Source organism: Balaenoptera ricei, chromosome 11, assembly GCF_028023285.1.
Source record: "Balaenoptera ricei isolate mBalRic1 chromosome 11, mBalRic1.hap2, whole genome shotgun sequence".
In the NCBI taxonomy this organism is placed as follows: domain Eukaryota; kingdom Metazoa; phylum Chordata; class Mammalia; order Artiodactyla; family Balaenopteridae; genus Balaenoptera; species Balaenoptera ricei.
Window position 1 is genome coordinate 35,812,935 of NC_082649.1, and position 17,284 is coordinate 35,830,218.

The window sequence follows — 17,284 nt, forward strand, 5'->3', positions numbered from 1 at the left end:
TGGAAGATAGGACCCCATAGACAATGGGCAGACTCAGAAGAAGGAAAAAGAGCATCTAAGATGTACTCGTCACAAAGCTTACATTTATCAAGGGCTAATGACCAAGAAAGGCTCCTGAAATTTCATAGTATCTCACAGTCAGGTTGGAGAATATTTTCATATCTTTTTTGGTAGAACCAAGAAAGCCAGGACACTGATAGGAGGAGTGAGAAAGATACAACTTAGAATAGGAGAAAACGTGATAATACTTGAGCTCAAGAAAAGATAGTACTGCAAACAAAATGACAGTGAGCTGCATGGAATGTTCTTGGAAAGGGAGGGAAAATGGTGTCATTTCAGTGACATTATCAGTCTGAATAAAGTTCAGACATCCCTTCACAAAACACATAACAGGGTGACACTTAGTCCCCAGCACTGCACTTGGCATGAGCAAAGGCCCAAGTGAAACGGGAGTGGGAAGGGGGGCAAGACAAAGGAAAGGTGAGAGGAAGGGAGGCAGCAGAGAAGCTGCATCTCTACTGTGGCCTTTATGAATGTAAATCAGATGAAGACCATAGAGGGACTGCCCATTATACTTAGAGCAACATTCACTCTTCCTCCTCCGGATTAGGCGGCCACACGTGGTCTTGCCCCTGCCCAGCCCCTGGCTTCGTGTCTTCCTCCCCCACCCCGTACGTGTTAGGCTGCGGTCAACAGCGGCCTTTCTGTCATTCTTCTAACACCCGGTTTCTCGGCCTCAACACTGCTGCCACTGGGGCTGTCCTGGGCAGTGGAGGGTGTTGAGCGGCATCTCTGGCTTCTACCCACTGGACACGAGTAGCAGCACCGACCCCCCCACTCCAGAAGGACAACCCAAAATATCTCTAGGCGTGGCCAAGTGTCCCGTGGGTGGTGAAATAGCCCCTGCTTGGGAACCACCGCCCAGCTCATTTCTCCTTAGGGTTTCGGCACTCGCCACTTCCTCTACTTAGATGCCCTCCCTCTGTCTGGTTCTTGTTGTCATTCAGATCTCAGCTTAAATGCCACTTTAAAAAAAGCCTGTCTTGAGGCTTGAACCTTTCTTGAGCACGCAGTGGAGAGCGGCCACTCAGTCACTCTTGACTTTTTAAAAATAAGCATTCTGGCACTTTTACCCTCTAATGTCGTGTATGTGTGTGTGTGTGTGAGAGAGAGAGAGAGAGAGAAAGAGAGAGAGAGAGAGAGAGAGAGAGAGAGAGATCTGTCTTTCTCCAGTAGGACATCTGCTTCATGAGAGCAAGAAACCAGTCTGCCTTTTCCTCTTTCTATCTCTGAGCCTAGAATACTGTACTGCCCAGCACATGGTATAAGCTCCAATGAGTATCGTTGACTGAGTGAAGGAAAGGACGTTGCCATGGCCGTGCACAAAACAGTGAAAGTGTTTGATGGTCTTGCTAATCATCCCCACACAGCGGAGTAGGGGAGCTGGGCAGAGCCAATGCCTAGACACCACAGAAGTTGTGAACACCTTTGGTAAATACAAGCTTTTTTGAGGCGAAGAATGGAGGCCATGTCAGGGCATGCGAGAGAAAAACTGATTGTGCTTCCAGACATCACCAAAAAGCTGAGGTCAAAGCTGGGGCGGAGGATGGAAGTCAAGTGCATTCCATGTTACCTGCGCAAGAACGAGTGTACCTGGATGCCCCCCCCCCCACTCCTTTCTACTTAGCAGTCTTCCCTCCCACGCCACCTTCGTGTTTCCTCAGACTCCTGTTTTAATGAAGCCATCTCTAGGGCTGGAGAAAGCCTTGAATTCATCTCACTGCACATGCAGGTAGAGTTCTGAGATTCTCAAGAGGGAGTATCGTCTTTTCTCTTCGTGATGGCAGAACCCCTTAGAGTTCTCGACATCTTGAACCTGAAAGAACAGTGAAGTAGGGTAGAAAGGAGTGATTTTATCACTCAGCATCAGTGCTCCTAATAGATCTAAATGGCCCACAAAATTGGCATTTTAAAATGATATATCTTTACCAATAATTCACCTCTTTTCGGTGAAATTAGAGGGACCAAACATTAGAGACTTTTTAAGAAAGTGACTTGAAGCCCCATTCGAATGTACACGAAAGAAGCATGTGCTGGACATGGGGGTGCTCTGGCCACCAGAACTGACTCGGCTGACCTGCCAGCTGGCGGCGGGGGCGGGGGGGGGGGGCTCTGGCGTCCTCCCTCCCTCCCCACCCTGCTGCCTTCAGAGCAGCTTCCTGCATTAAAGTCCTATTTACTCACAGGTGGAGATGTAGCTCCACTGTCTACTACTACCTGGTGTTCATTTTCCTTTTTATAAACCCTTTCATAAAAGTTTTAAGTCCGAATTAGTTTAAACTCAGAAGATTTTAAAGACCTTTGGGTTTGCTAATTTTTCATATAATGGTAATGGCGCGGTATTGAAAGCCCGGCACCCTCCTAAAATGATCCATCACTGTATCAAGGACCTCAGGAAGGTGAAGTCTTTCTTTAGTTCATCTTTACTGCATGACAAATAGCAAATATTATTGGGAATATTAATCTCATTTGAAAATGAGTGTTTTTTGTTTTTTGTTTTTTTTTTTTTTAATTTATTTTTGGCTGTGTTGGGTCTTCGCTTCTGTGCGAGGGCTCTCTCTAGTTGCGGCAAGCGGGGGCCACTCTTCATCGCGGTGCGCAGGCCTCTCACTATCACGGCCTCTCTTGTTGTGGAGCGCAGGCTCCAGACGCGCAGGCTCAGTAATTGTGGCTCACGGGCCCAGTTGCTCCGCGGCATGTGGGATCTTCCCAGACCAGGGCTCGAACCCGTGTCCCCTGCATTGGCAGGCAGATTCTCAACCACTGCGCCACCAGGGAAGCCCGAAAATGAGTGTTTTGATCATTATAATCTAGCATGAGTTACTAAATCCTTAAGTCAAGTTGTAGATATTTTGGTAAATATGTTAAAGAAGGAAAAGAAGAAAGCTCAGGATGCCCTCCACTTCTCCAGCATGGACAGAAGTGAACTGAGATGCTCCCAGAGCTCCCCCTTCCCACCTGGGAACCCGGAAGGTCCGAGGATGTTGCCACCCTCAGCTCCCACTCAGGCCCCAGACTCCAGCACTTCTCAGTACAGATCCAGTTTGCTCCACGGAAAAACAGGTCAGTTATATTTATTTATATACATAAACTATATAACTGTAAATAGAAAACATAGGCTGTCAAATTATATATCCATATAAAAAGTAAACAAACATGTAAATGATTATAATTTTATTATTATATTCATCATCGTAAATCTCATCATTTTTAATATGACTAACATTTCTTGAAGTTTTGAAGTTGTAGTAGAAGCAGCTGCAGCAACGATAACACAAAACCCCAAGTAAAGTATATCCATCCTAAAAAAAATATTCATTCTCCATAATGGAATGCAATGTAGCATCCTTTAGTTTTAAATGTACAAGGACAAAGGCTCTCACAATTTACTTGTTAGAATTAATTTTTTATAACTATCAAATCTCTTAAATGCCAGTTTCTAAAGTTGATGACTGAACTGAAAACACAAAGTGTGGACTGTCACAGAGGCTGAAATAGAGGGTCCAGGACAACAGCAGAAAAGTTAACTCTAGAGAAAGGAACAGAAACGTTCCTCCAATAGAGGAGGGAAAGAATGATCATCACTAACGTGATGAAACACTGTTTATTTCTAAATCTAAATGAGCTATCTGCAGCAAAATAATTTTAAAATAAGATCACAGTCTGCCTTAAAGGACAATAAATACACACAATTTTGTCAGATAATAGGATTGACAGGGTCGGACTAACACTGAGCCACCTTCCCCACGTGTAGCCTTTGATAAGTGTGTCGGTACTGCCACAAGAACAACCACAGAACCATGCTAGAAGCCCAGGTTGGTTTGTGTATGTTACTCTTTCTATTAGACCAGCAGAGCATGATGTATAGTTATGTGATGAATGCCTTTCTCCTGAAGACACTGAGGAATCTGAAGTATGGAATGTACTAGAACAAAGGGGTAAAGAGCTTCCCTTTTGGCAACATAGGTTGAAATTTTCCATGTAAACATTTGTTGGGACGGACAGCCTGACATGTGTGGTTTTCTAAAGGCTCTAGCTTGGGAATAATTAAAGAGTATGGTGTGCATTAAGAAGGACACTGTTTAGTTAATAAAGACAAGACTGAGAAGCCTGGAAGTGTATTTTGTGATGTTATATCCCTTTATCTCTTAATTCCAAATCTCCTTGCTGTGAATATTTCTTTAGCAACACAGTAGGATAAATTCAAAATCCCAGGAAACAAAAATGCTATTTTTACCATTGATCGTGTTGGCTGTAGACAGGGAAAAGCGATCATTCTTCTCTGTGATCGTTTTCCATACCGTATTTCTATACTGTCTTATGGGTAACAGCTGGTTGGAAGAAAAGAGGTCCTCTGGTTTGGTGAATTCATTAGTTCAACCATCATATTTTTCATTCCTTTTTTCATTCCATATATATTTATTGAGTGCACACTTTGTTCTAGGTACTGTGCCGATTATTATCATATGTCTAGAGCTTTACATAGTCGTTACATGTACCAGGTACTATTCAAAGTTTGCTACCTGAATGAACTCATCTAATCCTTATTCTGTAAGTTCTTGTTTTACCCCCATATTATAGATGAGGACGTGCACGGACCAGCACAGTCCCTGACCTCAGAGCACTTACAGACTAACAGGGAAGAGAGCCTTGAACAATTAATTGCAAAAGTACACCTCTGTATGACTGGGGAGCACACACCAGGGAGGCTCTACCTCAGGTTAAGACCAGGAAGATCCAAAAGGGCCATGAGAGTAGGGGTGTGGCTGGAAGGAACATTGCAAGCAGAGGAATCACTTCAATAGCTTCCAAGGCCTTTGTGGTGGAAAGGAGCATTTTATGAAGTGAAAAAGGCAGGTGTGGTGGGATCCGGGGAGTGGGAGGCCGGGAAGACAGGTTGAGTGACATGCGTAGAACAGATGGCAGAGGACGCAGGACAGGACGACCCTTTAGGAGGCTGTTGCAGTCCAGTAGTCCCAGCCAGAGGATGGAGATGATGAGAGAGAGGTGGGAGATCAGAAACACTCCAGGAGGTAGTGTGAGCAAGGCTTGGTGACTAATTGGCTATGGCGGGTAAGGGTGAGGATTGGTCCCCACGTCTCTGGGTGGCTGGTGAGGCTCTTCACAGAGGTGATAAATGGTGCCTCCCATGGCCCAGCGACAATTGGCATCTTTGGCTGTAGAGAATACAGCACTGGTGTCTCTGCCGAAATGAAACGTTGCAATCAGTTCCTGTGTTAGAACTGCATGCTCATGATGGAAGGAACTCTCTTTACTGGCCTTTTCCAAAGACACACACCATTGTGCCTGTGCAGAAATGGCCTCTGATATCACTGCCCAGCCCCTTGCTGTATGCCAGACCTTTTCTATTTCTATTTTTTCTTGCCCACACCATCTCCCTTCTCATAATTATTCTTCCCCATAGTATCTCATAATCTCTCTCCTAACTCATGATTATAGTTAACTTTTTCAGTAACTCTTTTTGTCCCTTGATATTGCTATTGAGACAGACTGTAGTTTTGTTTGGAGGATGAGCTAAGTTCACTTGAATAGAAAATCACTGAAAAAATAATGGAAATTGTTTGCAAAGTCCAAGTACAAATGAGGTAAAAGAGTTTTGGAGAAAAGCCTTATAGCTGAAAGGGTTTTAGAGTTGTTTTCACTGTCATTGGATATAGTTCTAGCCATGACTTCAAGTAGGAATAGGCTCACAAATGGACTGATAATAATCTAACCATTTGGAGGAGGGATTGATGGGGGATTGATTTTATTTTGGCAAAACTACAGTTAGAATGAAAATTGCTGCGGGTGAATCAGTGCTGCAAAGCAACACGTAATGGGATAGTTTGTTGCAGTGTTTAACATCTTAGTAGGTGATTAGGCTTATATTCATGCACTGTTTTATATACAAGAGGCTTGTGTAAACTATACCAAATGCAAAAAGTTAATAAGCATGTTGTTTGGATGGAAAGTACTACTGCCTTATGTAGGTGTTGTCAGATTCTATTAACCATCCCTGTCTTAATGCAGAAAGCAAGTCAATTTGACCATCTTCCACTCTGAGACTGTTGTGGAAAACTGTTTCCTCTTCAGTAACCCTCCCCCTTTTTCTATTCACCCCCACTTTAGGCTGAAAATGACTTCTTTCAAATTTCTTGTGTGAAAAGAAAATGAAACCCAACTCGTGGTACCCCAGAGAACCCCACCCCCAGTCGTTGCATGAGGCGCCCGCCAAGACAGAGGGAGGTTAGGGGCTTCAGGGCCTTTTGTTGTTTTGGAGGTTAAATGTCTGTTTCAGTTTTACTGGAATAATGACAGGGATTGTTCAATCCCACAGTTTGCAAAGGGTCATTCATATTGTTCTCTTTAAAATAGAAGGAGTATTATAGTTTGGGGTTTTTGTTGTTGCTGTCTTGTTGTGGGTTTTTTTTTTTTTTTTTTTTCTGTTTTAGTTCTCTGGCTGCACGTTCCAAATAGTTACCGGAACCAGTCAATATTCCAGAAGTCCCTCATGACTCACCACTTCCTTTAATGGTTTGAGATGCTAATGGAACCCACTCCTCACAGGTGACGTCATTGGCATTTAAAAAGTGACCTGAAAGCCAAAGCCACGGCCTGGAGGCTCCAGACTCTTTTCTGTTACTCACTGAGGGAGAATTTGTTGAATCCTCCATATACGCATGGAGGGGCCCAGGGTACGTGTTGACAGAGGACTGAGGTGAACTGAGAAATGCTCTCTGGCTCTGGGAGCTTAATTTAAATATTGGGGCCTGGTTTAGTACCCAAAGAGCAGAGAATAAAATAACAAGCGCTATAAGCAGGAACTACAAGACATGCTACTACAGGAATTCAAAAGAGAAGGGAAGAGTTTTAATTAGAAGATCAGGAAAGACATTACAGAGCAAGCAACATGGAAGTTAGGCCTCAAAGGATTGATAGAGTTTGGACATTCAAAGATGGGGGGAAGAACATTGTATAACATTCGAGGTTTAAAGATTAATATGAGCAAAGACTTGAAAACAGGAAAGCAAGGAAAAAATATGTAGAGTTGGCAGGAATATTTGTTTAGCTGGGGTTTTGGAGATTGTTTTAAAAAAAAAATTCAACTGAGTACACTTTAAAGATCTTACTGTCTTTATTCAACCATTCATGAATCAAGCAGCATCCAATCTAGCAGACAGCAAGGAGCTCTGAGGGGCATTTCAAAAATGAAAGACTTTTGCAGGCAGAAGGGAGTGGGAACAAGGAAGTTATACTGGCAAAAGGCAGCTTGGTTATGGCAAGGTCGCTTTCCTTTGGGGCACGTCAAGGGTCTGTCAGGCAGATTGTCTGTCTAGTGCCCACCAGGCGATTCTTGATTGACTGGTTTAAGACTCCATTTCTGGAGGAGCCAAAACTGTAATTAAGTTTCCATTTGGTGATGTGGGGTTTAGCATAAGTGACTCCATTTGGAGCCTGTTGTCTTGTTTTTAACAAGATGTACAGGGAGTCAGAATAAATAGGGTAGAAAAATGATTGAAAAGCTGAAAAATAAAGGAATTATATAATCTAATCACTATTTTTAGCACTGTTTTTATGACAAAATGTATCCTGCTTGGGACGCCAAGAACACAGCCCTATCACTCTGCCAGCAGGGGAATAGTGGTCTTCTCTCTCTCTTTGTCTTTCTACCTCTCCCTCTCTCACACACACAAGCACACGTGCACACACATGCAGAGTCTTGCCCAGACTTTGGCAATAAAACATTATTCTTTAATCAATTATATATTTATTTACTCTCTAGAACATGTGTAGTGCTGTGCTATTCGAGATGATGTGTAGAGTATGAGACATTCTATTACAGAGCTTGTGGAAAGCATGAAGGACTATCCTTACCTGCAGGAGCAGTGGCTCCTAATTAATTCATTAAATACATGTTCTTTGAATTTAAGCAATGAACCAGGCAGTGCTAGGTGCTGGAGATTAGAAGGTGAATGAGACGCAGTGCCTGTTAGAGGGTTTACAGTCTAGAAGAGGGCTTACGGTGAATATGCGTATGTGGTGCCATGGGACGTGGAAGAGGAAGGTCAACTCTTCCTGGGCAGGTTTAGGAAACAGGTATGGAAGAGGTGGGCCTTGAACAAAATCTTCACAGAGTAATCACATTTACATCTGGCAGAATGAATAGAGGAGGGAAGAAAGGTCAGAGCACTGAGGACTAGGAAACTTCTCAAGCAAATGCATAGAGGTGTGGAACACACGGTGTGTTTGTGACATTACAAGCATTTAATTTGGGTGGATTTTAGGATTTGTGTGGATGGAATGGTATTTAGCAAGAAATAAAGCTGAAGAGGGACCAGCTCATGAGAAGCTTAAAAGACTTGCTTCCGAATTTAGAATTTTATTTTGTTGGCAGTGGGGAGCCATTACAGCTTTTTAATATAAGAATAATGTGGCCAGATTTCTGTTAAAGAAAGGTCATTGATAGCGATGTGCTGAGTAAACTGGAAACTGGAGGGAAAGTGGATAGGATGTTCTAGTAGCCATCGAGGTAGGAAATTAAAAGGGCCAGAATCAAACCAGACACAGTAGGGACTGAAAGGATGAGAAAAGTGTTTGCAGTACATAAGGAGAACTGACTTGTGACTGATCAGAATGAGGTTGAGATGAAAAGTCTAGGATTTCTCCCAGGTTTCTGAGCAGATATGGTGCCATTTACCAAGGCAGTGAATACATGAAGAGAAGCAGGTTTGGAGGGAGAGTTTTATTTGTCAAATTATGGATATGTTGAGAATGAGTATGAGGTGGAAGTGTCTAAGCCAGCACATACACAGCTTTAGTGCTCAAGGGGAGGGGTTAATTAGAGATACGGATCTGTCATGGACTTGTAGCCATGAAAGTGGACAGGGTCGTCCAATGAGACAGGTAGCAAAGGACCAAAAGCAGGACACTTTGGAGCCCCAGTATGGATGGTGTAGGCTGAGGCAGAAGAACCAGCAAGGGAGAACTTGAAAGGCAAGACAGTCAAGAGGGAGGGAGACCTCAGAAGCCAGGCTAGAGACTGAGTTCCAAGGAGGTGGATGTGGTTGACTGTATTGGATGTTACAGAGTGGTCCACTAAGATGAGAACTACAGAGAGTCCATTGGGTTGGATGGGAAGTGATCAGTGACCTTTGCCAAAGCAATTTCAAAGATTGCGAGAGCAGAAAGCTCACTGTACCAGATTGAAGAGTAGTAGGTGAGGAAGTGAGATGGAAGTGGTCACTCAGGTCACTGGAGGTTAAGGAATTTTGAGGCTGGGATTGTTAAGTGGAGTTTCTTTGTGGGCTTTGAAGTCATTCCGGGTATTGGCAGGAAATGGGGCGGAAAGGAATACTGTGAGCCAGGAGCCCAAGTCAGCTTGGGTTAGCTGCCTGTTTTGTTCACTGTTGGATCGATCGATCTATTGATCTATCTATCTATCTATCTATCTATCTATCTATCTATCTATACGTACATATATACATACCAAGTAGCCTTAAGTTACAGCATCACAGAGAGTGGGTAGCAGAACCAAATGGCACAGATCTCAAAGGAGGAAAAGGTTTGGCTTTGGTGTTTAAAAGAAAAAAAAAAAAAAACAGTGATTTTGAAATGGTATCGAGGAGCCAGAAGAAGGCCAGCACTCAGCACTGTCTCTGGCCCTTCTGGTACTTACATTGCAGGAGAATGAACGTCCTCCACTTGAGAGGGCTCCAGAGCAGGCAGTATCCTTGAGGGAAGAGTCAGATTTCAGTGATTAGAAAGAGCTGAAGGGGGTGTTTCATGAAGATGTCGAGCATGTGAGAGAGTTTAATCAACAGTGGAGTGTGGGGTCCAGAGAACAGCCTAGGACAGGTTCTCTGGGAGGCCAGTAGTGGCAGCAGGGATGGGTGGGATGAGCAGAGGTAGAGCAAGGAAGTCAGGAGTCACATGTGAGGTAACAGCTGCTCGCAGGGGCTTGCATCTTATGGGTGGCCGAAGATGACAGGGATAAGAGTCGTGGTAAGATTGATTATCCTTGAGTCTACAGGCCCGATAAGTGTAGCAGATTCAGTCTCTTATTGGTTTTTAAATGATATGCTTCTGAGAATTCCCTTTGAAATGAACTCTCCCTGGATGATGTGTTGGAATGGGGGTGGGGAGAAAGATCAGCTGGCTTCTAGAATGTTCCACTCCCAGTGAAACCCCAGCCCCTGTGGAGGTTAGGACAAGGATACAGCATGGAAAAGCTTGGGAAGGAGCTGAAAATTGTCTCTCAGGTACAGTTTTCCCCACCTTGTGGCGAAACAGTAGGTATGGCCACATACGCTCATCTCTTGATGGCGTCCTGCTTGGTTCCAACAGCACCTGCTCTCCTAGGGCTGGGGACAACAGCCTGGGGGTTGTTCTTGCATCAGTGGTAGTGGTTGTATGGTTTTGTAGATATGGGTCATTCCTAAGTCAGATATTTATAAATTTGGTGTTGTATTTCCTAAATTGTAAGCTCCTAAATATGTCTTCACTGTTCAGAGGCCTCCTCAGAGCCCCCTCTGGAGGTAACACAGAGACACTAAAGCAAGATAAATAGCATTGAATCAAGGAGCTTCTTTTTCTCCTATGTTTGACTTGGGTCAGTCAGAGCTGAGAATCCTTATGTGACAGTTTTAACTCTGTTACTTCCCTGTGGCCGTAGTATAATCAGATTTCATCTTGCGATGAGAGACAATAATTGCACTGAGCTATAGTATTTGCCTTCACCCTGGAGCTCGAGAATTCCATCAGCACTTCCTTTCTCAAAACTGATTTTCTGGGATTTATACCAACAAAGATAAAAATGGTTTCTGTCAGTGTGTTTGGTAGGGAATGTATTTTGGAAACATGATAGATGAACCCTGACTTTATTTGGAGCATAAGACATGATCTTTATTAAACATCTATTAGTTGCTCCTACAGCCCAAGCCAGAATTTACCACTCTGCTCCTACTACAGTTAGGTTTAGCTGGTTTTCATGTTTAAGATTATGTTATTAATATTTACTGCAATCAGTATATACATTCAGTGGGGAGTAGGTGTGACTGAAAAGGCCACCATGGAAACAATAAGACTTTCTGCACTGTACACATGTGAAGTTTGTCTTTTGACTAGAACCCCAGTCATGGTTTGAGAAACCCTTTGGCACCTGTTTCTCTGCCTCTTAACCTCCCTCAGCCAGAAAGCTTTGCTCAGAAATACTGCTTCACCCTGCCTTGCTGCATTTCAGGCTGATCTGTCTCTTCATCCTCTAATTATGCTACATTGGTTAATGCTGTGCTTCCATGAATCTGTTAAGTCTTTGCATTTGGTTTTCTACTTCATTTTGGTGAACAGAGATTTCCTGGGAATCCTATAACCATCTCTTTCCTGAACTTCTTGAGCGGCATAAAGTTGTGTTGTGTTGAGCACCTTCTATAAACAATAGAAGAGGGATGTATACCCTCTGGCAGGGACAATAAAAGGAAAATAGAGGACAATCAGTTAAATTTGAATTTTAGATAAACAACAGATTTTGTTTTCTGTATGAGTAGGTCCCATTCAGTATTTGGGACATACTTATACTAAAAGTTATTCATTATTGATCTGAATTCAGATTTAACTGGGAAATCCTATATTTTATCTGACAGCACTTCCCCTGGCCCTTTTCTTTGTTGTGATGTTTCCTTGGTATAGGGAATCATAGGTAGCCTTTAAGGAACTGCTCCAGGAGAGGAATAGGGAGGTCTCTGTGGGCTCATTAGCACACAGACAGCTGCAGGGCTGTTTTTATTTTAGGGGGTGGGGGGAGGACGTGGAGCTGATCCTCACGTCATACTAGCACCATACACTGCAGCTTTCTGTACTTTGTCCCTCATCTATTTCCTCCAAGGCTGGTGGAATTCCAGGTTTCTGAACCTAGGAGGAGGACAGAGGTGTTATAGTACATAGTATTCCTCAAACTTTTGCCTCGAATTCCTGTCAACATCTCACCGGATGCTTGTGCTCGTAGAACACTGTTTGCAGTATTACCCATGAACATCTTTTGCCACTTGTCGAGTTCACCTGGTACTAGTATATCCAGCTACTTATTCTTCAGATCTGTTGTTAGTGCCCAGGACTGGCTTACACCATGCCAAGATATCATGGCACCATGGCCATATCTTGTTGTGAGTGTGTTCCTAGAGCCCAGCCATTTGTATGTGGTTATTTTCAGAAATATGTTTTATAACCAACACTTTCATTAATAATGTGGCCTATTCCACTGGAAGTTTTTCAGATGCCCAGAAATACCCTGAGCCTGGTTTCCTCAAGCTGACAAACCAAAACAGAGCTATTCTATATGCAACTTTCTTCCACTGAAATACCCTCCACTCTAACTTCACCAACCTTACAATCAGGAGAGCCTAGGGATGTTTATGAACTTCTCAAGGCCTCCAGACTTAGAAGCTTCCAGAACTCAGTTCTGTGCATAATGTCATATGCCTTTGCCAAGTTGACAGATATAACAAAGAGATAATAACATTTAACACTGTAGTTTTCCCATCTTCACTGAATGATGAAAATCAACTCAAGGATACCCTGAGTTTTTAGATGATAGGGTTTCCCTCTCCAGCTGTGCCACTGAGATGTGTTTACAGATCTCTGTTTAGTAGTTTAATTTCTCTAGAAGCTCAACACTTACCATTTGGATGGTTTGAGTGACATTTTGCAGCATTTGAGTGACTTCACCCACAAGGGTTTAATAGGTTCAGACAGTGGTTCTCCCAGGAAGTGCCATGTAGTCACTTGTTCACCCTTCAGGCCTCATTACCAAACAATGGTCTAATTGAGGTGTGAACACCACCTGGGCTTTGAATGTATTCATGCTATCTTTTTCTTTCAGTAGAAATTTATATTAGTGATCACAAGGTAATGCCTGGCATATTCTTTTTACAGGACTATAGTATAGAACTTCATAGTTCAAGCCCTATGTTGCTTAATCATCCTCCTATATTACAGTAAAACTCTCAGTGAGATATGTAACCTCGGTATTTTACAATCCACTGATAATGACATGAGAAAGAGAAATTGAGTTTTTTTTAACCATTAGTCTGCAATGCTCATCACTTAACTCAGATCATGTGCAGTGACTCTAAATCACTTCCATCAATCCCAGCTGTACAAATATACGTGTGTACACATACTTTCATACACTCACACAACAGACATTCACACATAACACACAGCACATGTACACACTACACACATGCACGCACACTGACTCTCATCTTTTGGGCTTTTCTAGTATATCCTGTTCTAGTCCTCTTAGTCTGTACTAAATTAAAGAAATGTCCTGCCATACTTGCTGGTCCAGAACTATCTAAATGGTTGATTTACTGACTCATAGGTTAAATTTCCATTTTTTTCCATTCCATTAAGTCTAGCAGCTACTGGGTTTCTATTCTCTAGCATTTCTCTTGCCCTTTATGATCTCAATGAATTCCTTTGACCCACTTTATTCTGTAAACACAAGCAGGATCAGAACGGCATTTTGTATGTATGAGATAATGGAAAAGTGATGTTCTGCCTAATGTGGGTTTTTTTTGTTGATTTTTCTCACCAAGGCCCAAGATGGCTTTTTGATAGTGTCCTCCAGGGAGATAGATTATTGTGCTCTCCGAACTCATCAAGGTCTGTTAAATGGATTATGTTAGCTCGGATATACAATAGATAGGCTCTTTTTTTAAAAAATTTAAGCAGAAGTAAAAACTTAGTTGGTTATCATATTCATTTCATAACGTCATTGCTCATCACCCCTTCCATTTTAATTCCATATGTTGTGTGAAAGACTCGATTCTTGCCATTAGCAAACAGAACCCATAGAACTTCATCGCTCGCAGACTCATTGCTTTGGTATTCAAAGTACCATTTTTGTGAAATAGTTTTGTTTGACAGAAGATTGACCCTGGGGGTTAAAACCCCATTTTTCACCAAGTGCAGGCAAGTGATGGTGCAGTAGATGGTGTCTAACGCATCCAGGGGGAGGAACTCTCTTCAGTCCATGTCCTTCACTGTCCCTCACCGATCTGCCAAAGGTTAAGATGCAAGATGCCCTGCCGCATCTGGATTCTCAACATGACTCTCTCCTTTGCGTCCTTTCCTGATCCCTAACAGTAAAGGCCTCTGGTGGGGGTTAGGGATGCTCTGCCCAACATAGCCTTCTCCCCTAAGCTTGAAACTGCCTCAGTTTCAGTTTCATTTGGCCAAATGAAGTAACAACCTTAAAAAGGTTAAGCTAGAGACACCCATTATTGTACTTCAGTGCATTTCATTTGGTCAACTCTTTACTTAGCTAAGATAAACACAGGTACTCTGAGGAAATGACACATGTGAGTGGGGTACCACAGTGATGGAGGCCTGTTTTCTAGAAGCCTGGAGAGCAGGCCAAAGGGAGAAGGACAGGGTACAGGGAGGGAACATGGAGAATGAAGTGTGCTGCTTGGAAACGTTGCTGCTCTGACCCTCCTGTCCTGTCAGGGCTCACTCCACATGAGGTACAGCTGTCATTTCACTGAAGTTAATTCCTGGGGTTACAGAGGTCAGGGAAGAGCAGGAAAGGGGTCGGCAAACCAGCCACAGTCAGCTGGTCTCCTGGTAACTGATGCTAAAATCTGGAGAGTTTATTATCAAGACAGACCCGACATTTGTTGCGTGCAGACTGTAGAAGGATTTTGTAAGATTATTCTATGTCGTGTGTGGCCACACATCCACATGGCTTAGCAAGAAAGATGCCATAAAACTTTTAATTTTACAAGTAATACTCATACATATTTTCCTTTTAAAAAATTAAAACCTTACAAATAACACTGTTTCCTTTGACAACTCACACCAATCTCCCAATCCCCACCTCCCCAGTTAAAACTATATGTATGTTTACTTTACTTTTTCTTTAAATACATACATATATACTCACACATATGTATATGTGTGTATATTTATATATAAATAACAGAATTCAAAATATATAAATAATATAATATATAATATAGATGATATTATTTATATATTTATTTAATATATAAATCCATATTTTTATATAATAAATCCATAGAAAATGTATAGCATTATTTAATTTGAATATATTTGTATATTTCTCCTTAAATTCATTCATTCAATATTCAACAGATGTTAAGTGCGTACTCTGTACTGGAACTGTTCTAGGTTCCGGCAATTGAACTCTGAATAAAACAAAGATCTTTGCCCTCATGAAAGTTACATTGTAGTAAATGCCATCATTCTGAAACACCTTTTTTCACTCAATAATATGTCTTGGAGGTTTATCCACTTTCATACATAGATCCACTTCAGTATTTTACATGATGCATAAATGTGGTTATGTCACAGGTGATTTAGACATTCCCATACTGATGGAATTTAGTGTCATGAAATTTTGACCTAGCAATCTGGTGTGCTGGATATTTCTTTACAGTTGGCTGACAGTGGAGAGGGCCCCCTTGCAGCTTTTGCTTCCATTGCTGTGGTGGGAGAGATGAAGTATCTGCATCTCCTACATCACTTTGTGATGATTTTGTCAGGTGTGTTCTGGTCTGTCAGACCAGAGTACAATACAAGAGAAGTATTTGAGAGAGTTGGTAAGGAAAATTTTCTTTTCTTACTTAGGATAATGCATCAAAGGTTTAATGGTAAGAATCAAAATCAGAATGGTGACCAGGAGAGTAGAAATGGAAGAGAATCATGGGCAGGGACCTTATGAAGGGATGGCAAGTGGGAGAGAGCTGGGAGGAATACAGCCCGGACCACAACAGCAAGTGACACAATTGCACCAAAGGAGAGGAGAGGGGGCCAGTTTTATCTGCGTCCAGATCAAACATTGGAAGAAGGTCTATTTTGGTGTTAATCTCCTATTTTTCATCTTCCAGTATGGTTCCTATTCATGACATCACCTAGTTTTCTTTTTAAATCCTCCTGAACTATGAAAGCCTGCATTCCTGTTTCTAGACATTTGGGTTTGATAAAGATGTGGGAAAGCCCTTTTGTCTGAACAAACAGAATGAGGCTTACAAGAAGAGCCTCAAATATAGAATGAAATCCCATCCTCGTAATTGAAATATTTCCTTTACCTCATTCCGATCCACATGAATTTAATGTGCATTACATGTAGAAGTTTTTTTCACATAGTTTAATCAGGTTTTGATGTTCAAGTTAGTATTATGTTATTTTCCATTTGTCCATCCATGCATTTAACCTGAAAATGATTAAACCAAGTAGTGGAGGACATCATCTCCAGAAAAAAAAATCTTGAGTTTGAATGATTATTTTTGGAAACTTCATCCAAGTAGTTTCATTAAATGAGGTAATTTAATGTGTTTCATTACATCTTTTTTTTCTATGTGAATATTTCTATGTGAATATATATGGCCTCTCTGTGTGTTGATTAGCAAGGAAAATATTGGGGGACTTCATTGAAATTTGAATAATTTCATTTCTTTGTATTTCAGGGTTAGTCTAAGGGATGCAAAAATTAAATCTTATATATTTTGTGTTTATGTATATATGTAATTAATAGATATTTAGAGAACACACTTGCCTTCTTTTTCAACTGTGTGCCCTATGTGAAAGAGGTTTTTCTGTCTCTTTCAATCTCTTGCGTCGTTCTCTCTGCTTAAATGCTAATGCCTAAATGAAGATGCCTGTGTACAGGTGGAACCAGGAGGGTGAAGGACAGGGATTTGCTCCTCATTTGAGCATTTTAACTTCCCAAAGGAAAGAGAAAAACAACAACAACAGAACTTTTTAAAATATGTATTTATTTATTTGTCTGCGCCGGGTCTTTTGTTGCGGCACCCGGGATCCTCGTTGCCGCATGTGGGATCTTTTAGTTGCGGCATGCAGGCTCTTAGTTGTGGCACATGGGATCCTTGTTGCCGCATGCAGGCTCTTAGTTGTGGCATGCGGGATCTAGTTCCCTGACCAGGAATCCAACCCAGGCCCCCTGCATTGGGAGAGTGGAGTCTTAACCACTGGACCACCAGGGAAGTCCCAACAAAATTTTTTGAAAAGAAAAAAAACCTACCAACATTTTACAGGTTTCACCACTAGATCTAGACTGCACTTTCATAAATGTCACTGTTAGGGGAAAATCCAGGTTTTGTGAGGCCTGAAGCTTATGCAATTTGAGGGGGTCCTCTTTAAGGAAAAGAATAAAAAACTATTATTTCAGAAGTAGATATGA

At 42.0% G+C, this 17,284-nt stretch overlaps 1 protein-coding gene across 1 annotated transcript in view; it reads left to right on the plus strand.

Annotated features, from left to right (window-relative positions):
• Positions 1–17,284, plus strand: part of KIF6 (kinesin family member 6) — a 397,162-nt gene that overhangs the window by 196,916 nt on the left and 182,962 nt on the right. The window contains exon 13 of the mRNA XM_059937468.1: positions 2,908–3,123. Within this exon, the coding sequence (XP_059793451.1) occupies positions 2,908–3,123 (216 nt within the window). The remainder of the gene's footprint in view (positions 1–2,907; positions 3,124–17,284) is intronic.